This window comes from Ornithorhynchus anatinus, chromosome 17, assembly GCF_004115215.2.
Source record: "Ornithorhynchus anatinus isolate Pmale09 chromosome 17, mOrnAna1.pri.v4, whole genome shotgun sequence".
Taxonomy (NCBI): Eukaryota; Metazoa; Chordata; class Mammalia; order Monotremata; family Ornithorhynchidae; genus Ornithorhynchus; species Ornithorhynchus anatinus.
The window spans coordinates 1,184,885-1,208,104 of record NC_041744.1 but is presented as its reverse complement, the minus strand read 5'-3'; the positions used below and the strand labels follow the sequence as shown (position 1 = coordinate 1,208,104).

General features: G+C 60.8%; 1 protein-coding gene across 2 annotated transcripts in view; it reads right to left on the bottom strand.

Annotated features, from left to right (window-relative positions):
* Nucleotides 1–23,220, bottom strand: part of ZZEF1 (zinc finger ZZ-type and EF-hand domain containing 1) — a 61,025-nt gene that overhangs the window by 24,870 nt on the left and 12,935 nt on the right. For both annotated transcript variants that reach the window (XM_029081891.2, XM_029081892.2), the window contains exons 8-29: nt 22,882–23,060; nt 21,746–21,844; nt 20,714–20,805; nt 20,302–20,450; nt 19,946–20,054; nt 18,890–19,105; nt 18,461–18,561; nt 17,660–17,838; nt 16,097–16,230; nt 15,469–15,539; nt 14,773–14,887; nt 13,571–13,730; nt 12,227–12,348; nt 11,999–12,121; nt 10,575–10,741; nt 9,035–9,116; nt 6,483–6,684; nt 5,204–5,346; nt 4,752–4,992; nt 2,890–2,969; nt 1,948–2,041; nt 517–1,000 (exon numbers count right to left, since the gene is read on the bottom strand). In XM_029081891.2, coding sequence (XP_028937724.1) covers nt 517–1,000; nt 1,948–2,041; nt 2,890–2,969; nt 4,752–4,992; nt 5,204–5,346; nt 6,483–6,684; nt 9,035–9,116; nt 10,575–10,741; nt 11,999–12,121; nt 12,227–12,348; nt 13,571–13,730; nt 14,773–14,887; nt 15,469–15,539; nt 16,097–16,230; nt 17,660–17,838; nt 18,461–18,561; nt 18,890–19,105; nt 19,946–20,054; nt 20,302–20,450; nt 20,714–20,805; nt 21,746–21,844; nt 22,882–23,060 — 3,342 coding nt within the window. The remainder of the gene's footprint in view (nt 1–516; nt 1,001–1,947; nt 2,042–2,889; nt 2,970–4,751; nt 4,993–5,203; nt 5,347–6,482; nt 6,685–9,034; nt 9,117–10,574; nt 10,742–11,998; nt 12,122–12,226; nt 12,349–13,570; nt 13,731–14,772; nt 14,888–15,468; nt 15,540–16,096; nt 16,231–17,659; nt 17,839–18,460; nt 18,562–18,889; nt 19,106–19,945; nt 20,055–20,301; nt 20,451–20,713; nt 20,806–21,745; nt 21,845–22,881; nt 23,061–23,220) is intronic.

Below are 23,220 nucleotides of genomic sequence, written 5' to 3'. Positions count from 1 at the left end.
GGTCTTGCCCAATTTCTGGGATTTGGAGGTGGACGGATGACAGGCAGTTTTCCCAAGGCTCAGAAAGCCAAAGATACTAAGGGGGCAGCATGGGCTCGAAGGACAAGCAAAGGAAGTGCTGTTGACCTCAGGCAAACCCCTGGACCTCTCCGGACCTCTGATCCCCTCACCCGGGAAAAGGTGATGAGCTTCCTCCCTGCACCGCCCCCGTCTCTGAACCCGAGAGCCCCGGTGGAGCAATGACCGTGTCCGCTCCCGGGGGCCGGCCGCCGTCCCAGGGCCCGGTCCCCAGAAAGCGTTAGGGCCACGGCCCGCCGAGCCGAGATCCCCCGACTCAACTGGAACGAGGGTCCTTGTCCTACATACGTCATTTCAACGAGGGAGGCTTCCATCTGGCCCAGAGACTGACTCCCTCTGAATCAGGCCTCACTGATTCAATGCAAACCCCACTACCACAACTTGGTGATTGGGGCGGGGGAGCGTGGCCAACTGGAAAGGCTTGGGAGGGGCGCTCACCTCTCATGGGACAGGGACTGGTCCTTCACAAAATCCAGGATGCTCTTGAGGATGGGGTACTTCTCCTTCACCGTGGGAGCCGGCTTGGGCTCCTCCAGCGACCTGAAGGACAGCAGCCTGAGCCGGCCCCGGCCCAGCTGGGCCCGGCGGGTGGGCGTGGAGGGTGGCGAGGGTGGTGCGTCCTCTGGCTGGGCGGCAGGGCGGTCCGGCGGGGCGCTGGCGGGCGCCGGGGCGGGCGAGAGGCTCCCACCTGGCTTCTTCCGGGCCGCGGGGTCCGGCGGGCGGCTCGGCTCCCCGGGGCCCTCCGAGGCTCGGAAATGCTCTTCGACCACGGGGCCGGGGCCGGGCCACGGACACGGGGTTGGGGGCCGGGGGCGGCCCTGCTCCTCCGGCACTTCCGACGTCTCGTCGGCCGCGTCTTCCATCTTGGGGCCCGGGGGTGCGAATCTGAGTAGCAACAGGCTCTTCTGAACGCACTGCTTCGCTGAAGGGGAAGAACGAGGAAGAGTGAGTGGGGTGGAGGGATGAGGATGTTTCTGATTCACTGGGGCCCGGACCGCTGCCCCGTCCCCAGTCCTCTCTCGGGCGGGGGTAGGGCAGAGCATCCTGAACGCAAAAGTTCCTCCGGCCGACCTGGGGACGAGAGGACTCGGGGTAGGCTAGGTGGGGGTCTGCAGGGAAGAGACCTGTGGGAGCTACAGCGGGGGCAGGAGCCAGAAAGGCCTGAAGCGACCCCGCTCCCGCTTCCACAGCCCCCAATGTCACCGTCGGTGGCACCCCTGGGGTCCGGGTCACCGGTGGGGGTGCGGGCACTGGGGAGGGGGGGCAGTGGCTGCTTCTGCTGCTGCCAATTCCGTATGCGTGTGCATGTGAGCCTGTGCGAGGGAAAGGTATGCGTGTGAAAGTAATAATAGCAATAATAATAATTACGGTATTTCTTAAGTGCTTACTATGTGCCAGGCACCGGACTAAGCGCTGGGGTGGATGCAAGCAAATTAGGGCTCGTGGGGCTCACGGTCTCAATCCCCATTTTACAGCTGAAGTAACTGAGGGAGAGAGAAGAAGTGACTTGCCCAAGGTCACACAGCAAAGTGGCAGGCCTTCCGACTCCCAGGCCCGTGCTCTATTCAGTACGCCACGCTGCTTCTGCGGGAGCGTGGGGGAGAGGAGAAAGGCGTGTGGGGAGGGGAGGGGAGAGGGAAGGGGGAGAGGTAATGGGCAAAGGGGAGGGGTCGGGTTGAGAGGGGAAAGAAGGGAAGGAAGGGAACCCCGAAGCCCCGGGGGAACATATTCTGAGACCCGTGGGCTACAATCCATTCCTCTGCCTGAGCCCCGGGTCTCAGGGCTGAACCTCAACCTCAACCGTTCTCTCTTCCCACCTCAGCCTCCGTCGTTCTCCCTCTCCATGACCGGGGAGGATGGGGGACTCACCGAGACTCTTGGGGTTCACCTCGCCCATCTCCGCGCCCGGCTTCTCCTCCTCCTCAAGGCCCTGGCTCGACAGGGACCTCTGCTTCATCTCCAGCTGTGGGAGGGAAGGAGGGAGAGATGGAGGGAGAGACTTCCCGCCCGATGACGACCCCTCCTCCTCCCCGGCTACGGCTCAGCGGCCACCGTCCGCTCGGCCGTCCTGCGGGCCTCCGGACCACAGCTGGGACCCCTGCCCGCACTAGGGGCCACGACCTGCACGCCTGCTTCCCAGCACCCCCGCTCAATCTGACACACGTGCTACCTCCCTGCCTCCACAAGTGGACGGATGTGACGGGCCGGGTGCGGAAACCCGAGGCTCCTTTGGGACGGGGCTGATGTTTCACCTCCTCGAGGAGGTTTTCCCTGACTGGTCCCCACTGCCCTGGTCAGGTCTCTCCATCAGCCCCCGTCACGTATTCCATTTATTCTTTCCTGAAGTTCCTTGGGCCAAAGGGACTTTTGATCCCACTGCATGCTTACTCTCTGAATCTGCTGGCCTACCCCACCAGATAGCCCCTTGAGAGCAGCAGCCAAGACTTCTACTTCTTTTCGTATCCTCCCAGGTGCCCAGTAGGGCATCCCGCCCATCGCGGATGCCCGACACAGTGCTCTGCACCTTGCAGGCGCCCACTCAAAACAGTGCTCTGCCCCCAGCAGGTGCTCGGCACAGCGCTCTGCATCCAGCAAGGCCTCAGCTACAGAAGACTGACCAGGTTGTAAATGGAATCCTCTAACTCTTTCTCTCCTCCGGTGGGAGGGCCACCCTGACAGTTCACCACTTTCCAAAAGACCAGAGAGGCGGGAAGGGACGGAGAGAGGATGGAGGGAGGGAGATACTGCAGAAGATAACGAAGAGCTCGAGAGCAGGGCGGCAGATCGTCAGCGTTGAGGGAACAGTCTTACCATCCACAATCTAATCCCGTCGGCTAGTGAATACACCTGAGTAAAGTCTTCGTCCAAGGGCACCTGGCCACCGCTGTTAACTGCGAAAAGGAGAGGAGAGTGACCTTGGGTTCATTAGTCTCTCTGAGGCCCCTAACCCCACACTGCCCATGATTTTGGCTTTAAAGAAAAGGAAAAACCACAGTGGTCTTTAGGGTCTCCCGCTGGCCCCTCTCCACCGCTCTAGGCCCGAACCCAGACACATCAAAGTAGGAGCTTCATGAGGGCAGGGACCTCGCGCCGTGCTTTCGTTGAACTCCCTCGAGCGCTGGGTTAAGGGCTCGACCCTGCGGCGGTGCCCGGTGAATGCTATCGATGAAGCGATCCCTTCACACGAGTAAGTCTCTAAGGCAGCTGGCAATTCCTGGGCATCTCCACCAAAGACCCGGTTCCGTCCACGGGTGCGTTCCCTTATCGCTTAACTTCCAGCCCCCCGAGAACTTCAGATCAGTGTCCGGCTCCTCTCAGCTCCCTCCCCCCTTCTTGGTTGCCCAGGTTCCGCCGCCCGGAAAGCCAAGGCCTGACTCCGACCCACCGAGCCTCCCAGCTCACCGTCACCACAGACGCCACAGGGAGAGTGAACTGCCAACTTGCGGCCACGGAAGGGGGGTGGGCAGAGCCGCCCCGCTGGGGTCCAAACCGAGGGGGACCCCCGGGTATGCGGGAGGATGGAAGGGAGGGGGCCGACAGCCCGAGCTCTCCAGGGGGCACGATGGCTTAACTAGACGAAGCTGGAGTCGAGTCAGCAGAAGAATGGGGCTCTCGCTACTGCCCGCTGCTGCCCGCTACTGCCTGGGGCTGACACACGGAGGAGGGTGAAACCAAGGCTGTCACCGGTGCCCGCTTTGGACGAGCCTGCTGGGACTCGCCGGGTGCACCGCGACCCCGGGCCACAACTCCAGGGAGCCACATCCTAGCCAGCTTCTGGGTGACCTGCAACACTCTGGGGTGGGAGGAGGAGGCCGGAGGAGGGGACGACTGCCAAGAGGAAAAGCACCAATCCCGAGTGAAGGAGGACCGGGCCGGACCACCATCTTGCCTGTAACCGGGCTCTGCTCACGGTCCACAAAAACACCACCCGCCCCACCAGCAGCCCCACATTCTGTCTTGGAAGGCTTGGAGAGGGGCCCCACCGAGGTGGGGGAGAGAGGAGGTTAACTCCACAAAAGCCAGGCGGATTAATGAGAGAATCTCTAGTCTGTAAACTCGTGTGGGCAGGGAATGGGTCAGTTTACTGTAATATTGTATTCTCCCAAGGGTTTAGTAGAGTGTTTTGCACACGGTAAGCGCTCAATAAATACAACTGAATTGAACTGAATCGACACAGAGCCTCCCGGGCTTTAGGGCCGGTCGGTTCTTTGGGCTTCCCCGGGCTCGAGCGAGGCCACCTCAGGTGGCCCTGGTTCCTCTCACTTCCGTCCCACGGGGCCAGCGGCACAGAACAATCTCTCCCCTCAGCAGGGCGGGTGGGCCGTCACGCGGCGGTTGGGCCTCCCTGACGGTCGCCCCTCCGGGGGCTCTCTGGTTTAAGCTCCTCCTGGGGTCTCCCCCGCCCGGGAAACCCAAGAGGATCAAAAAAGAGAAATCGGGCAGGGCTCAGAGGACGCGGTTTGGGCGGCCACAGCCTAGAGAAAGCGAACGCTTCTCGCTCAGCAGCTAATGGGAAGGTCAGATTTACAGTCGCCCCCTGAATGGCCGCAGGTGCGCCTCGAGTTGTCCTGGAGCCCTCAAGTTACCTTACAGTTTTACAAGCTAAGACCGGATTTCGTACAATTTATCAACTAGTCTTCAGTAAAAGAGATTCTTCTGTAATGGACAGTTACCATATTTCTGTAGCTTCCCATACAAATCTGGAGTGAGATACACCAAAGCAGCAAATGTGGAGTTCACAGCTCGATCAACAGTGGAACCAGCAACTATATCTGTCTTTGGGGCTTGTTTTTTACATGCCTGTGTGAGTCCTTTGAATAGCTCAGAACTTTGCCCACAGAAGCCCTGGGCAGGATCTGATTTTGCGAAGCGTAGGAGAAAGTTGCGGCACGCGTCCGTGGGAAAGTCCTTAGCCTGCGAGGAAAAGGCAGAGACGGTTGTCCCAGGCGTTTCGGGGGGGGACGGGTGCAGCCCGAGGCATCCGGCGCCGGAGAGTTGTGGTGTGGGCCCAGGGCCTCCTCCCTCGGGACCAAGGGGATGCCCAAGCCCTCGTGACCAAGAGGGGTGCAGAGCAGACACAGCCCTCCCCCCCGCCTCCCGTCCCGCCGACGAGGCCACGCTCTACCTCTTGGCTTTCCGAGAGTCTCCGCGGGGGCTGGTCCGCTCCCACCTCTGCACCCAGCCGGTGACGGAAGACCGGCGTCCACAAGGGCGAGTTGAGGACGGCCGCCACTTTGGCCGGGGACGGCTCAGGCTGGCCGCCGGGCTCTAGGGAGGGAAGAAAGGCGAGCGGGTGATGGCACTGCGCCTCTGGGGGTTCACGGAGCAAGGGTTAAAGTAAGGGATCCCGGAGGGAGGACGACGGCTAATCCGACGACCTACTTTGTTCACGAAGCTCCCGGAGGGCGCCCGCCCGATGGGTGGCAGGGAAGATGCAGCCACCACCATCTCGAGGGCGGAATGGAGATGATGTTTCAAAGGGCCGGCCTGACTCCCCTCCTAGTTCCCCGCTGTCTGGGACAGACGGGGAGGAGAGGGTCCAAAGCAGGACTGCCGAGTCTCCGCAAGGGAGGTCGGGGCTGCTGGATTCTCCTCCAAGGGAGGTCGGAGTGACAGGACTCTCCCCCGACAGAGGTTGGGACTACTGGACTCTTACCGGGGGAAGTCGAGCCTGCAGGATTGTCCCCTGGAGTTCGCTGAGACTTTAGAATTCCCCCCTTGAGTTAACTGGGCTGAGGGATTCTCCCCCCAGGAGAAACTGAGGCCGTACGACTCTCCCCCAAGGGAGGTTGGGGTTGCAGGACTTCCCCACGAGGGAGCTCAGGGCTGCAGGACTTTCCCCTGAGGGAGGTCGAGACTACTGGACTCTCCCTGGGGGAAGTCGAGACTGCAGGATTCTCCCCTTGAGTTGTATCTGGGACTTCCGGATTACCCCCTCGAGTAAGTTGGGGTTGTGGGACTCTCCTCCGAGAGAAACTGGGGCTGTAGGACTCGCCCCCGAGGGAGGTCAGAACTACAGGACTCTCCCCAAGGGAGGTCGGGCCCGTTAAGCTGGAAGCCCGTGAGCTAGAAGCAGCCCGGCGTAGCGGATAGAGCACGAGCCTGGGCATCAGAAGGTCATGGGTTCTAATTTCGGCTCCGCCACTTGTCTGCTTGTAACCTTGGGCAAGTCACTTCACTTCTCTGGGCCTCAGTTCCCTCATCTGGAAAATAGGGATTAAGACCGCGCGCCCCAAGTGGGACGGGAACTGTGTCCAACCCGATTTGCTTATATTTCCACCCAGCGCCTGGTACAGTGCCTGGCACACAGTAAGCACTTCACTAACGCCGCAATTATTATTATTATTAGCTAGAAGGCACCCGGCGCTGTCCCCAGCCCCGGCCCACAGGGGAAGCAGGCGCACCTGGTGGGGACCTGAGCGCCAGACAGCGGGAGCCGAGGCGCCCCATCAGCCGGCAGATGAGGAGCTGCAGGTCCAGGCCCCAGGAGACGGCCACGTCGGGCAGGCCGAACGCGGTGACGGAGAACTTGTAGCCCCATTCGTTGTTGCTGCTGTCGGAGTGAAAGAGAAACTGCAGCCGGGGGCCAGCCTTAAAGGTCACTTTCTATTGGACAACAAAACATTCAATGGGCCAAGTGGGTCCGAGAGGAAGATGACGGTCCCCCCCGCCCCATCACCGGCCCCGCAGTCGCTGAGCGGCACCCCGCCGTCACCCGAGAGGCCGCCGGGAGACCCGGGAGGAGCGGCGCGGCCTAATGGGAGAAGCAGAGCATGCGTTCTCCTCCTGGCTCCGTCGCTTGCCTTCCCCTTTCTCTTCTTTCCCTTCTCGATCAACAGCCGATCGGTGGTACTGCTTATCGAGCAATTACTGTGCACCGTGGACTGAACTAAGCGCTTGGGAGAGTTCAGTACAATAGAGTCGGTAGGCCCACAGCCCTCACGTACAAATCCTTGTACTCTATTTTCCCTAACCGTCATCTGTTTTAACGTCGGCCTCTCCTGTAGACTTTAAGGTCACGATGGGCAAGGAATGGGCCTACAGATTCTGTTGTATTGCACTTTTCCAAGTACTTTTCCAAGTACTGGGCTCTGCACCCAGAAAGCGCTCCATAAATACCATTGATTAACTGAGTGAATTAGACACGATCCCTATCCTCAAGGAAATCACAATCAGCTTCCTCATCAGTAAAACAGGTATTCAATACGTTCTCCCTCCCTAAAACCCCTTGTAAGATAGGAACTGCATCTTATAGATTTTTTGTTTCAAAGAAAATCGTTATTAAGCACTACTGTATGGCAGGCACCGTGCTAAGCACTCGGGTAGATACAAGATAATCGGGTTGGACAGCAACCATGTCCCACACAGGGCTGGCAATTCTAATCCCCATTTTACAGAAGAGGCAACTGAGGCACAGAAGTGAAGTGACTTGCCCATGATCCCATAGCAGACAAGTGGAGGAGCTGGGATAAGACCCCCAGTCCTCTGGCTCCCAGGCCTGTGCTATCCACTAGGCTACGTTGCTTCTATCTACCCCAGTGCTCAGCACAGTGCTTGGCACATAGTAAGCCCTGAACCTAAAGTCCGAGTTTTATTACCACCAGCGGCGGGCTACCCATCACACGGCCAGGACTCCCGGGAGGTTGGGGCCGAGGTGGGAGGGGAGGGAGAGCGGGCCCGAGTTTGACCGTCAGTTTCCCTGAACAGCTGGGCCTGAGGCTGCTCTCCCCTCACGGCGTTCGGCACCCTGTGACCCCCACCCAGCCCTCTGCCACGACCCTCTGTGACAAGCCAAGCCGCCGGACAAAGCCGCGGCCCCCGGAGGAGAGCTGGACATCGGGGACGCGGGTCCATCCGTCCCGAAGCTCTGAGGATCCCCTGGCCCTTGATCCTCCTGCCTGGCCGCCCCTCACCCTGGACCCCTAGGCTCCCTGCTCTGATGGACGGGGGGGGTGGAGTGGCGGGGGACCTGAGGACAGCGGGCCCGAATCCGGGAAACACCACTCCAACCGGGAGACCACTGGGGCGACACCCTCTCCCGACTCCTGCCTCCTCCTGCCTCCGGGCACGGCAACAGAGCCGGGAACTGCTCCTTGCCCATTTCTGGCTCCTCGGTGCCGCAGAGCCTCTGGGCCCGCGGTCTGGAGGGAGGAGGCGGCAGGACACCGGAGCCCCAGAGCCTTTCCAGGACCGAGGACTGGTCCCAGGTCAACCGGACCCATGAGAGTGGCCCGCTGCACTCTGGCCAGGGGAGGGCATTCCCAGGCGGAGGCGGGGCGGACCGGACACGGGCCCGGCCTCCGGCGGATCGGATGAAGTGGCCGGGTGGAGGGGGTGCTGGGAGCCAGGAGCAGAGGGCAAGCTGGAGGGGCAGAAGACCCGGGAGACAGAACCGGAGTGGGGAAACGCTCAGGAAAGCAACAGCCCTAACACCACCTCCGCCCGAGCCCCCTCTTTGGGCTTCAGTTCGCAAACGAGAGCCATGTTCACGGGCGCCGGAGAAGACAGAGAGACACGCAGAGACAGAGTTGCAGAGAGACAGCGACACACACAGAGGGATGCAGAGAAAGTCAGAGGGGGAGACGGAGGCAGGAAGCGGGAGTGAGAGAGACAGGAAGGGTAGCGGGGCGCGAAGGGAAATCACTAAGTGACTCAGTGGTGTTTACTGAGCGTTCACTCTCTGCAGAGGACTGAACTAATTGTTTGAAAGAGCACAAGACAAGAGCCGGTAGGCACGTCCTCTACCCGCAACAAGCTCGCAGTCGGTAGGAAGATGGGGAGAGGAGGAGCGGGAAGGAGGGAGAGAAGGGTGTGGGGAAGGGGGAAGGCATGGAGGGGAAGGGGGAGAAAGATGGTGACAGCCCGGGGCACCGGGCGAGCAGAAGGGGACGCGGGAGACCTCTGGCAGAAACAGAGCTCTCCGACGGCACGGGATGGACAGGCAGACCACACTCACCTTGGGCCACTTGTCCGTCCCAACTTTTGTGTCGTAGCGGGTCTTCCCACCTCGCGCATCGGTGAACTCCAGGTAATCGTACCTGTAGGGCCATTGGCTTCTGTTACTCCCATCTCCTTCCTCCCCGGCATCACCGGGTGCGGCGGGGGGAAGGGGAGGAGACGGACGGAAAAAGGGGCCCACCCCGGGCCCACCGGCTGCTGGGCTTTCACACGTGCTAGCCCACTTACTTTACGCTTCTCTCTCAGCACCCCAGGTGGGCTTCCCAATATTCCAGTTAGACGGGGACAGTAGCTCATCCACAACCCGAACCAGAGAGCCCAACTGGGGATTACGGGAGAAGGCTAGCAAATTACAGCCCCCAACCAACGGCCCGATCCCATCCCGCCCTCTCATCCACCCCTACCCGACCGACACCTCCTTCTCTAGACCGTAGGCTCGCTGCGGGCAGGGAATGTGTCTGTTACATTGTGCTCTCCCGAGCGCTTAGTACGGTGCCCCACACCAAGTGCTCAATAAACACGACCGACTGATTTGAAGCGGACCAAGTGTCAGAGAGTCTCAACGGGAGCGAGGGAAAGAGGCCGCGTGCCGGCCCCCTGCAGGGGACCCAAGCTCCGGGTTGGCTCACAGTAACCCCAAGAACTCCGCCACAACGCTAGGATAAGAAATCCATCTCCTGCACGAACGATCTGAGAGGAGACCCCGTTTCAGTGCCATAGGCTGAGGGCATTATTTACTTCGGCAGCGGGAGGCCCCTCCAAGTCTGCATTTGCGACTCTCTGGGCCGCGAGCCGGACCGGCTGCCCAGCCGAGGAAGGGCCCGGCTCCGGGTGACGGAACTCCCATGTCCTCCCAGGAAGAAGCAACAGCGTGGCCTAGCTGGACAGAGTCCAGGCCTGGGAGTCGCAAGACCTGGGTTCTAATCCCAGATCTGCCGGCTGCTTGCCGTGTGACCTTGGGTAAGTCACTTTACTTTCGTATTTCGGTTAACTGTAAAATGGGGAGGAAAGATCTGTTCTTCCTCTTACTTAGACTGTAAGAGGAAGTCCGTGCTGGACAAGGATTGAGTCCAATCTAATTAACCTGTACTTACCCCAGAGCTTAGAATGGTATTTGACGCTTAGTAAGCATTTAAAAAAAGAAGAAAAAGAGGACTAGCTCCACTGAGGTCACAGCTCTCAGTGCTCGGGGCCCAGGGACAGCGTCCAGTGATCAGTCGTGATGACAAGGCCGGCCCCACCCCTCCTGGGTAACGAGGTCTGAACGCTCGTGGAGAGCGGCTCCCCGTTGGTGGGCGTGGAGGGTCCGGCGCCCAGCTAGGCTTGCACTTGAAGAGTGCTCACCCTTTCTCCCCCTTCCCCTCCATGCCTTCCCCCTTCCTCACACCCTTCTCTCCCTCCTTCCCGCTCCTCCTCTCCCCATCTTCCTTCCAAACGCAAGCTCGTTGCGGGTAGGGAACGTGCCTACCGGCTCTCGTACCGTGCCCTCTCTCCCCGTCCTCACCGCCCCCCACCCCAGTCACCCCGACCAGCCGCACCTCTTTTCCGTTTCGCACTTGTCGTCGAACTCCACCTCGAAGTAGGTGGCCCCCGGGCTGACGAAGACCGACACCTCGTGGCAGTTGTTCTCGTAGTTGTGAGGCGATTCCACCGTCCACGTCCGTAACACCACCGGCTGCTCCTGCTGCCACGCTTCCAGGTCCACCTGAGCAGGCGAAGCACCCGGAGGTGAGGGAGGGAGTAGGGGGGTGTCCTTCCCTCTGGACCCGCTGCCAGCCCGGACTCACCCGCCGCACACGGGCAGGGATGGCCGGCCAACCAACCGACCGGTGGGGCTTACTGGGATCCTACTGGGGGCAGAGCACTGTGCTGGGGACCTGTTGCACCGAAGCACCGGACTGAACTTCAGAACGCACTCAATCCAAGTACAGACCAGGGCCCCCGCCCTCGGAGCAGTTTCCATTCTAATGGGGGACACGGGGAGACGTGCGAAGAGTGGGAGCAGGAAGAGGGACCAGGATAGAACGGGTAGCCGAGCCGGAGCGGGTCAGGCGAAAGGGACGAGCAGGGAACACAGACAGATGGACGATTCCCACCCGAGGGCTTGAAGTGATTGCTGGCGACCCGGCTGGGGCTGGAGAGATCTACTGGGGAAGACCTCTTGGAGGAGGTGAGATTTCAGCATGCTTCGATGGCGGGAGTGCAGTGACCTGAGGAATCCGGGGCATGTGCGTGGTGGGGGAGTTACAGCCAAAGGGCATGGTGTGAGCGAAGGGACGGAGATGGGGAGAGTCGAGAGTGAGGCCCAGTGAGAGGAGCTCAGGAACAGTGGGAGGAGGGAGTTGATATGCAGGAAGGAGAGATGGAACAGACAGACTCAAAGCCAGTGTGCGGGGGCATCTATAAGGGCCCAGAGTACCGGGGGGATTTTTGGGGGGGGGGGGTGGGGTCTGGGATCCAGGCACTGTCCCTTCAGTTGACAACCCACGTCGATAGGGGGGCCTCAGATTTGTGCAGTTCCAACACGGCGGCCCTCCCCCCGCCAGACCACACTGAAGCACCGGGGCTCCCCACCCAGAAAACTCTGCTCCGAGGACATCGGGCCTGTTGGGAGCGCTCCATCCCAAGAGTTTCCACTCGGTTCTTCCCAAGGCCTCCTGACAATGACCACCCCAGATTCACCTCTACCCAGCTCTCGCTGGGAATGAGGGTGCAGCGTAGTACCCATTCTACTCCAGCCTTACCAGGGGCGTGGGTCACCCCGAGGAAGGAGCACCCTCCTCTGGGTGATTAAAGCAGGCAACCCCGGCCCACTGTTCACCTGGGAGGATGTCAAAGGCCACCAGTAAAAGATCGAGCGGCGAGGAGGGGGTCGCACTGGGGGGGCGGGGGGGGGGGGGAAGGTTCTGAAGGGCGGTAGGGGGCAGATGGCCATCTGACACCCCCGCTATCTAGACCGGACCTTATGTGGGCTCCCGCCCAGCTCGCTGCCCAGTTTCTTCAACAGGTCCGTTAAGGTGCTGAATTCTTGCAACAGGGCCCAGTGCGGGATGTCCAACGTGTAGAAGTCCAGCAGGAAGATGACCTACACCGACACAGGCCCCAGGAGGTGTCAGCTCGCACCCCTCTGCTCGCAGAAGAGGTGACACCCCAAGTCCACTGCCCACCCACCCAGTCTCCCGCTACTCACCAGCTGACGGGTCGCCATGGCGAACACCGAGTTGCACAGCTTCTCTACCACTGTCTGCCCACCGTGCCGGGACAGCAGTGACCCCAAAATCGCTCTCACGCTGGATAGGAACTGACTCACATCTACCAACGGGGAAAGACAGAGAATCAGAAACAGGAAGTGGCGCCGATCCCCGGGAGGGGCCGCACCGACAGCTCGTAACTCTCGGGGTCGAATCTCGTTAACCTCTGGGGCGGGGAGACCGAGGCACGGCCAGTCAGGTTCTAGCGCCAACACTCGGATGTCGGGAGCCGAGCTGCCGCGAGGTCGGGTCGGCCCCCGGCAAGACCCGCTGTGGTGTCCCGGAGGTTAAGACGGACATTCGCTCCTGCTCCGAATGGCCCGAGGGCACGATGGCCACCACCCAGACAGAATGACAGCAGGACCAGACTTCCCCAACTTTCAGACTGTGCCAACATCTCCTTTCCGCCAGGATTCCTGTGGGCAATTGAGTGGGTGGGGCTCCCCGGAGAGCACGTGAAGCACTTGAACCCAAGTCCCTTAACTCTCAGATCCACGTCCTCGTCCCTAAGCAACAAGACCAGACACTTTCAGGAGGTTTCAGAGAGGGGGCCTCTTCGCACCTCTTGGGGGCCTTTGATTTGCTTCTGGTAGCGCACGCACGCTCAAGTCCTTCACCTCCTGTCCCAGTCTGCACCCGGCCTGCTGCGTGACCTCAGGCAAGTCACTTCACCTCTCTGGGCCCCGGTTTCCCCACGTGCGGAACGGAGATCAGATCCCCGCTCTCCCTCCCTCTCAGACGGGATGGGGAACCGTTTGATCGGATCATCTTAGGTCTCCCCGGTAAGTGCTTAGTAATAACGGTAACAATAAACGGGTTATTTCTTAAGCGCTTACTATGTGCCAGGCACCGTACTAAATGCTTAAGGTGGATACAAACAAATTGGACGGGACACAGTCCCTGTCCCACGAGGCTCACGGTTTTAATCCCCATTTTACAGATGAGGTAACTGAAGCCCGGAGAAGTGAAGCGACCTGCCCAAGATCATACAGCAGACACGTGGCGGGGCCGGCATTAGAACTCGGGTCCCGACTCCCAGGCCTGTGCCCTATCCACTAGGCTACGCTGCTTCCCAACTGTTTACCTAAGTACCGTCGCAATCAGAAAAAGTGTCCGCACGAGAACCGAGACCTGAACTCCGCCGTGCTCAGAGACTTGGGCCTGGAGGTTTGCGGGGGGACCGATCGTCCCCAGAAGGCTGGATGGGAGTGGGGGGCGGCCCCGCCTCCCCCAACCGGTCCCGGGCCCACCGCCTCCCCGCCCCCAGGAGGGCGGGCACTCACACTTGCGGATGACGTCGCCGGCGAGCTCCCTGGCTCCGGCGTCGCTGGCCTGGAGCTGCAGGTAGCACCAGGAGAGCAGGTTGCCCTGCACGGACCAGAACAAGGAAGAGAGCGCGGAGCCGCTCTCCCGCGAGGCCCCGGCCTGCAGCAGCAGCTCGCACTGCAAGGCAAAGGTCCACACTGAGGGCCGGACCACCGCCGGCCACAACGGGGGTTGACGGGATCCGCGCGGCGGCAGCGGCAAGGGGAGAACCGATGAATCGACGGTATTTCCCCGAGCACTTACGGAGCGCGCAGCCCCGTACTAAACGCTTAGGAGAGTGCGCTATTAAATAATAATTATGGTACTTGTTAAGTGCTTACTACGTACCAACCGCTCTCCTAAGTGCTTGGGGTAGATGGAAGTTAATCGTGTTGGATACAGTCCCTCTCTCACATGGGGCTCAGTCTTAATCCCCATTTTACAGATGAGGTAACGGAGGCCCAGAGAACTGAAGCGACTTGCCCAAGGTCACACGGCAGACGTTTGGCGGAGCTGGGTTGAGAGCCCAGAGTGGGTAGGCGAGGTCACCGCCCGCAGCGAGCTTAGTCGAGTGGGGGAGAGCCCTGAGGAGAGCAGCGGTTCCATCGTGGGGAAACCGAAACCTCGGACAAAATGACCGAGGACGCCGGGTTGCATTGCTGCCTTTCTGCCCGCCCCCGAGCCTGCGGAGACCCCGGGGTCCCTGGCTAACAGTGCGAGCAGGAGGGAGAACGGGTATCGAATCCCCTTTACATCTGATGAAGCTGGAAGGCACAGAGAAGTGAAATGACTCGCCCAGTCACACAGCAAGCAATTGGAGGAGCCGGGATTAGAACCCAAGTCCTCTGACTCCAGGCCCGGGCTCTTTCCACCAGGCCCTGCTGTTACATGTTCTCGGTGTGGGGCCCCCTCACGAGTCACTTCCCAGTGAGCCACCCTGGTCTACTCTTCACCCAGGTCTGCCCGGTAGGGGAGTTTTCCGGACTTTTATGCTACCGTCCCACCACAAGCGCCAATTCACTCTGCTGCCCTCATCAACCGTATGCCTCCCCAAGAGGGGCGTAACCCCTTGTGCCATCCGCAAGGCCGCCCTAAAGCAGGCCGGGGCGAAGGGAAGCCACGCCGATAGGCCCGTGTCGACGCGGAGGGACGGGGACGTGGCGGACGGGTCACGGGTTACCTCCCGGGCGGCAACCCGCTGCAAGGTGTCCATGACCTCCAGCACTTGGCCGACGTCCGGTTCGGCCTCGCTGCCCTTCTCTGGCAGCAGGAGGAGGCCGCTCGGGTCCCGGTCACTAGAGGGTCAGAGTAGTCCGAGTGAGGAGGCCCTGCCCGCTCACCCAACCCCATCCAGCCCTGCACCGGCACCCCTCCTTCGAGGTGGCTGAATTTGAACTTCTGCCCATGCCCCATTCTGCCAAGGCCCCGGGAAGCCATTCGATCAGGGGAGCTTTCTGGGGAGAGCCGCTGCCCAGAGACAAACAAGTCGACCTCCGGTTCTTCTAAATAAAACAGCAGATGGTGCCAACTGTTCCCCAAGGCTAAGGCGCCCCTTGGCTGCGGGCAGGGGCCCCTCCATACCGGGGTGCAAGCCCTTGGGGAGTCCAGGAATGGGAGGCAGGAGGGCTAGCGAGACCCAGGGGAAAGAGGGCCAGAGGAGATCAGGGTTCTATTACCGGCTCTGGCCCCGGCTTGTCTCTCAGCCTGTCAGGGACTCAGTCTCCTCCTCTGTAAAATGGGCATAAGAACTCTGTTCTCCCCACCGGCTACGTCGGGACCGGAGACCCGTGCTCGACCCGCTTCCGCCTCGGCGCCGGGCCCAGGGCTCGGCACGGCGCAACATTTTAGCGGCTGCCGGGGGAAACCGGGCACTCACCTGAAGTACGTGCACAGCGACCTGAAGGTGAGGGGCACCGACTGCTTGCGCTCCTGTTCGGTAATGTCCTTCTAGGAGACGGAGGAGAGTTTGCCCTCAGAGCCCGCTGCAAATTCAGCCTTAAGGGAAGTTCTAGAAGAGCCAACCCCGTTCGCAACTGCCGGACTGGGCCTCTGGGAGGAGTGCCGGCTTTTCGCCGGAAAGACAGAGCCACGGGTCGGAAACGATGTTTTCTCTGTTTTGGATGCATCTGTTAAGCGCTTAACATGTGCTAAGCTCTGTTCTAAGCGCTAGGTGGATACAAGTTTACCGGGTTGGACGCAGTCCCTGACCCACATAGGGCTCACGGCCTAAGCTGGGTGGCGGATGGCCGCCAACCCGCATCACACCGGTCCCGGGGCTTCTCAGACGTTTCGGGAGATTCCCCTTCTAAGGTTAGTGTCCCGCCTGGAGGTCCGGAAGCCAGGGGCCAGGATGCTGGGGGCCAGAAGACCGGGTCGGCCCACTCCTCAAGTACCAGAGGAAGGCAGGGCAGTTGAGATGGAGGCATGGGCGAAAGGAGTGTGGCCCAGCGTGAGAAAGCGGAGGAGATCCCGGGGGGCCCCGGGGCCGGTGGCGGGCGAGTTACCATCATGGCGAAGAGTTGGCTGCGGCGGGCGTGTCGGTCGGGGAAGAAGAGGGCGGCCCCGTGAAGGAGGGTGTTCCAGATTTCTTGCCTCAGCGTTTCCGTCGGCGCCGGGTCGTCCCCCACGCTGTCCACCACTGACGAGGGAGAGAGAAAGGGGTTCGGCGGTTGCCGTGGGGCGGTCTGCCCGCGGCGCTGTCGGAGACCGGCCCGCTGGCCTGCCCTCGCCGCCCACCCACTCGCCCACCCTAACCCCTACTGGCAAGAGAAAGGATTTTAGCGGGTCCACCCGCAGCGCTGACCGCAAGTGATTGGCCAGTCACCCCGTCGCCGGCCCCTCCGCCCCACCAGAGCCCCGGAAGCGCAGGGACTTCCCCGAAAGCCAGACGGTGGGCACAGACTGGCTCTCGCCTGGTGCAATTTTGAAAAGCATGGTAGATCCGCTAACCTCGCCACCGGCCTCGACCCGGGCCCGCCCGCCCAGAGGGCACCCAGAGGTCCATGCCAGCTCGTCCACTCAGAACCAAGCGCCGCGCAATGCATCCGGGGGTCATCCTCGCTCCCTTAGGAGCTGATCCTCGTCGGCCCATTGCCCGTAGCCAGTCCCCTGGCTGAAGCCGCCGCGGGGCCGGGGCGGGGAGGCCTCGGTCGCCCATCCCCTGCTCCCAGGCTGCCCTTTGGGACCCCGGACACAGGCGTCTGATTCTCAGTGAGGGCGGGAACGGGCCGGGGAGAAGCTTGTCCATCAGGGATCAATCGTGCACCCCTACGGGGTGATCTGAAACAGCAGCCAGGTGGGAAAAGAAAAGCTGCTTCCGCTGCCCTAGCTGACTACATCGAGTAAAAACGAGGACGACGGTTACATTGGTTAAGTGCTTACTATGTGCCACGCACTGGGCTAAGCATGGAGGTTGAGGCGATAAATCAGATCGGATTCAGTCTTCATCCCCCATGGGGCTCACAGTCTAAGGGGGAGGGAGGGAGGGCATGGCGCAGTGGAGCGAGCACAGGCCTGGGAGTCAGAAGGTCATGGGTTCTAATCCCAGCTCCTCCACTTGTCTGCTGTGTGACCTTGAGCAAGTCACTTCTCTTCTCTGGGCCTCAGTTACCTCATCTGTAAAATGGGGATGGAGACCGTGAGCCCCAAGTGGGACACGGACTGTGTCCAACCCGATCTGCCGTATCCACGCAGCGCTCAGTACGGTGCTTGGCACCTAGCAAGCGCTAAACCAGTACCATAATCGTGACTATTATTATCCCCATTTTACAGATGAGGAAACTAAAGCCCAGAGAAGTGAAGCGACTTGCCCAAGGTCATCCAGCAAGGAAGTGGCAGAGCCGGGATTAGATCCCCGGACTCCTAACTCCCAGGACTGGGCTCTTCCCACCAGGCCACTCCACTTCTCCCACCATCCCAGAGCTTCCTGTCCCTTTTTCCCTCTCCCCCTCCTTCTCCTAAATCTTCCCCTCCTTCCCTGCCTCTCTGCACCGGTCTCCCCGCGAAGCCCCGAAAAGGCGAGGCCCTCACACCCGGGGCCGGCGGACGGGAGTTAAACGGAAAACCACCTCCGCACAGATGCCTGTAGAGCTCCTGGGCGGCTTGGGCTCCGTCCGACTTTTCGCTCGAAGCTGCGGCTCCCTGCGCCTGAGCTCCGGTGGTCTGGGAGTCGCCCGTGAGCACCGAGAAGCAGCTCTGGAGAAGCTGCAGGAGCACCGTCTGGGCAGAGGCGCACTCTTCCCGGGGGCTGCGGACAACGGCAAAAGGCGGGCGTGAGGCCGAGAGGCCCGGGACTCCCCCGCGATGTCGAGGACAGAGGGACCTAACTCCCCCTCCAGGCTTGGGCCACGGCACCGACAGTCTCACCGCCTGAGCACTACCATCTGCCGAGCACCGTGCCGGGACCTCGGGGAGCGTTCCCAAAGTAGTCGGCGGACTAAGCACTCGAGGGGCTCCCGATCTAATAGGGTGAGAGGAACCGCCATTTCAGCACTTGGGGCAGGGCCGATCCTGGGGCAGTGGGGAATTGGGGAGAAATGCATGGGGGGTCGGGAGGGAGGGGTCTACTTAGGGAGGTCGTAGACCTGCTCGCAGACACCCCAGGAGAACCCTGGAGTCCCTGGACCCGGGGGCATTTGGGGCCAGCAGAACAGCACTGCAGGAGGAGTCGGGGGGGAGGGGAGCCCCAAGGCCCAGGGCCTCTGTTCTCGGTGGCCCTTCTCCGCCCCCGAGGGTGGCACCCCCGAGGATAGTGTGAGGGCACAGGAAAGGAAGGGTCGGAGTAAAGGCGGCAGAGGGCCGGACCCAGGGAGGACAGCAGAATGCCGGGCTCCGCCTTTGGCCCTGAAATGTGACAAACTCTGACCTACTTTTCCTTTAACGCCTTGTAGAAATCCCAGAAGAGTTGCCAATCGAGGCCCGAGAAGTCCAGGAACGACCTGTATTTTAAGCCCCGCTCTTTCTGCTGCACCTGAAAGAGCAGACCAGAGAAGTGACAGCAGAAAAAGGGGCTTCCAAAAGGATCCCGGACCCGGAGGTAAAAACCAGGCCCCGGCCCAAGGCCCTACGCCACGCTCCCCGCCTCCATCCCCGGGTCGGGCCAGGCTATCTGGCAGAACCACGTTCCTTTTCGCCGAGGATGCCGGGAGGGGACAACCAAATGCGATCCCCACAGTTAGCACCACACCGCACACCTCAGCCCTGCCCGCTTGCTGCCCGGCCTGAGGGCCCGCACGGGTGGCGTTGACGCCGGGGGTTGCCTCCCCCGGCCAGCCCCGGCCTGGGCGGCGGGCGCTCACCAGGTCCTGGGCCAGCTGCTGGACGAAACAAAGCGTCTTCAGGAGTAGCGTCGCTCCGCAGACCGTGCCCTCTCCGTCCTGTCTGCAGTGGGCACAGTTGGCACCTGGTTCTGGCTCCAGTGTCTCGGGCCGAAGGTATCCGAAGAGGCTCAGGCCCTGTACCCCTAGCCGCTCGGCGTTCTCTTGCCGGGGACACAGGAACTTCACCATCAGGTACTGCGGGGAGGAGAGGAGAAGAGGACCGTGGTAGTCAGGATCGCAGCGAGGCAGCCGGGAGGTCACGGGGCGCCGGTCGTCTCCTTCCTCGTGTTCTGGCCTCAAAACTCGGCTCAGCTGGATGTATGGCCGAGCCGAAAAAGCTGCCCGAGGGAAAATACTCGACGGGGTTGGGGAGATTCCTCGTGGAGCTGGGCTCCGACCGCGAGACACCGAGCCCTGGGTTCAGGGGCGCTGACGGGCTAGGTCCAGTCCAGTGCCACGCGAACCGCTCGGTCCGCCAATCGGAGCCAACTAGGCCGGTGCCGCGCTCAGAGCTTGGCACTGGAAGACCCCTGCCCTCAAGGAGCTGATGCCTCAGCAATCAATGGTATATATTGAATGCTTACTCTGTGTGAGATCACTGTACTAAGCCTCTGGGAGAAAACAACAGAATTCGCAGGCACATTCCCTGCCCAAAATGAACTTACAGTCTCTAGGGGGGTGGGAAAGAGATTGTTAAAATGTTAGACTATCAGGAAACCATCCCGTTTGACCTCTTGCCTACTTTTTGAAGCTCTAGTGTCAAGGGCCATTCTGAATATTACTCCCAACACACTTTTATTCCCCGCGTCAAGGGCTAGGGACCGTCTCTGCTTCCCATCCGGGGATTCTCTCCCAGTGCTCTGCACACAGGGAGTGCTCAATAAATACTATTACTATAACTATTCACACTTTTTAGGGACAGAGGGAGAGGTAGGCTGATCCTTCAAACTCCTCAGGGAAGGCAAGATAATCATCGTCGACCTCCCGGGACGGGCCGCCCTTCGGCCCTCCCTGCCACCCGCCGCCGGACCTTACTTTGGCAATCCGGCACTGTTGCATCTTGGCATCCACTTCGTCCCACTCTTCCTCCAGCTCAAACCAGCCCACGGGCTCATCCTCCCCCAGCTCGGAGAGGCCGCCGGACCTGCTGGACAGACGGAGCCGGGAGCACCTGGGATCACCGAGCCGCTCGGGAGCCCGAGGCCGATCCTGGCCCCGGGAGCGTCTTCCTTTCGCCTTCCCCGCTCACTGGGGCGACAGGTGTGATGCAAGCAGCGTGGCAGGAATCCGAATCTCGGGGTAGGGAAACCCGGGCGCTTACCTGGCAGTCGCGACCCCTGGGTTTCTCCCGGGATGTCCTACCAGACCCTGGCGTTTCCCCGCCTGCTTACCTATCTTTAAGGAACTGCCTGAATTGGTGAAGCTTCCACGTGTCGTATTTTGCAAATCTTTTAAAGTGCTCCTCTGCGTGGAATCTTTCAGCCGGGCAGTTGTAGGCGAAAACCAGGCCACACTGGGCCCCGATGCCACCTCTCCGGACCTGGTAAGGGAGCGAGAGGGGGCCGGGTGGCCATGAGGACCGAGAACAGAACCCAGCGGGCTAGAACCAAAGCTGGGGCCAACTGAGCTGGCTGGTCTCTTGGCCATCAGGCCCCTGGGTCAGTTTCCGTAGAAGAGGAACAGGCGTAGCCCTAAGAAGGCTCTTCGCCGACAGCAGGAGTTCCTTTTCCGAAAAACAGCCTTCATGTCCACAGCAAGTCCACGATCTGGTGCTGTGCGGGGACGGGGCGGAGGGGACCTTACCTTGATTCTGATCTGGGTGACCTGGAACGGGGACCCCGTTCCCGTAGAAAAAATGGCGCTCGCTCTGGTCTTCCCTGTCTCGGTGAGGAAGCCTGGAAGAGGAGGAAGGGAAAAGGGGACAAGGTTGAGCTCAGAGGGACCGACAGAGAGGGAATCCCAATCCCACTAGGGCACCGTGTCAGAGAGCCCAGAGGGAGGTAAAGGTGGAGGGGAAATGTGGGCACCCTATTCCAAGCACAGTTGGCATCTGCCGGCTACTGTCTTGCCGAGAAACCAGTCTCCTCTGCCCCAAACTCCGCCAACATTGAAAGAACCAATGTTCTTCTGGCAGTCCCGGGCCACTGAGGGGGTAGGCTATCCCATCGTTCGGCAAACTCCAACACCTCGACTTGTACCAACATTGAAAGAAAGCACTTAGTTCATATTATTGGGTAACCAGGTGCATATCCTCTATTTCCCCTCTCATTAATTTACTTTCATGTCGGTCTCCCCCTCTAGACTGTAACTTCCTTGAGGAAGAGGATTATATCTACCTACTCTATTGAAGGACCCTCCGAAGCTCCAAGAACGGTGCTCTGCACCAGTAAGAGCTTGGGATCGACTGACCGATCGATTGATGAAGCGCTTGACAATAAGAATTAGGCAGTTTGTGGGTAAACCTTAGAGTGTCCCCAGCCTGATCCAGTGAGGAAACTGGCCATTTAGGCGGTGGCTCGATCAGTGGCCTGGTGATTCTACGGCCTCCTGCAGAGTGCTCCAACACCCGGGGCCATCGCCTCCGCAGCCCTACCTCCTGGTGAGGGTTCGACGAGAGCGGCCGAAAGTTGACCGAGCGGTGGCTGGCTCTCAGGAGCAACAACAGTTGCTCCTGGGCCTTTGGGGGGAGCACTCTCGATACCCCAACGCTTCCTCCGTTTCTCCATCCCTCGGCCGGGCCCTCGGCTCCCTCCACTCCACGCATCCACCGGGCGGGCTTCTCGATGGTGGAGGGTGGGAGGGACGACCCCCACCGGCCACGCCCCGGCCACTCACCGTCCCCGGTCCACGGCTCGGCCAGCAGGTTCTCGGGCCCTGACTTGTCTTCCTTCCCCTTGACGTCACACGCCTGCAGGGTGAGCTGAAGAGGCTTGCCTGGTGAGTCAGGGGGACGGCGTGTTAGAGAGGCGGCGTGTATCCGAGCGACGGGGGCCGAGGGGGACCCGGCTCGGTCTCCTCTAGCACAACCCGACGCCCCGCACCCCAGCCGGGACGAAGCGGGTCAAAGTTAACCGGATCCCTCCGTCAGCAGCTAAACGGGGCGGCTCGGCTCGCCGTACGGGAGACGGAGTCCGCCGGGCCCTGCCCACGCCCACCGGAGCTCGTGACAAGGTTCCAGGTGCGGCTGTGATGGGACCATTAGGCGCGGAGCAGGCACGTGGCTTTGAAGAAACCTTGCTCCGGACGTGTACGGGGCAGACTCAAAAGAACCCAGATCAGAGATGCAGATCGGATTCTGGGGGCCCCGTGGCAGGGGGTTGCTGGCTCCAGACTCCCACTCTCTGGCAGCTCTGAGACCGACCATTCCTTATGTTGCCCCGGGGAAGGGCTAGGTATCACATTTAAACAGCAGGGCCGTCTCACTCGTGCCCCAGGATGGGGCTGCATACTGTATTTACACCGCAAGTTCTGCCTCTGGGCCGTGGCTATGTATTTATCTAGCAGGCTCTGTTTCTCCACTGCCCAGCGATGGGGCTGGGTAACCGTATTTATCCAGCATGCTCTGTCTCACCATTGCCCCAGAGAGGGACTATGTACCATATACAAACGGGAGGTTCTGTCCCACCATCTCCCCGGGGTGGGGACGTGTCCTTTATTTACCCAGCACGCTCTCACTCTTGCCCCGAGGCGGGGGTGGATATCGTATTCAGCCAGTGTGCTCCGTCTCCCTGTTGCCCCAGGAAGGGGCTGTGCACCATATTTATCCAGCATGCTCTGTCTCCCAGTTGCTACGGGACAGGGTTTTATTCTGTATTTATCCAGGATGTTCTGTCTCCCTCTTGCCCTGGTGCGAGACTGCGTACCATATTTATCCAGCATGCTCTATCTCCCTGTTGCACCGGGGCGGGGCTGTGTCCCGTACTGACCCAGCGGGCTCCGTCTCACCGCTGCCCCGGGACGGGACTATGTACCGTATTTATACAGCAGGTTCTGTCTCACTGTGGCCATGGAAGAGATGAGAGATGACGCCTTGAACTGGGCATCCAGGTGGCCGCTGATGGTGCACAGCGAACTCATCACCTTTGCAATGCTCCCTCTCGCAAGGGCGAAGGCCAGCAGGGTCAGTTCAACATCTGGGGTGGCACAGCAGCTGAAACCAACCGACGGAGACATGAGCCCGCCTGGCACCTCTCCGTTTGCTCCCGGGAAATGACGGGAGAAAGTGGAAAGAGTTCGGGGCTGGGGTCGGAGGACCTGGGCTCTAATCCCGACTCTACCACTTGTCTGCTGTGTGGACTCAGGTCAGTCAC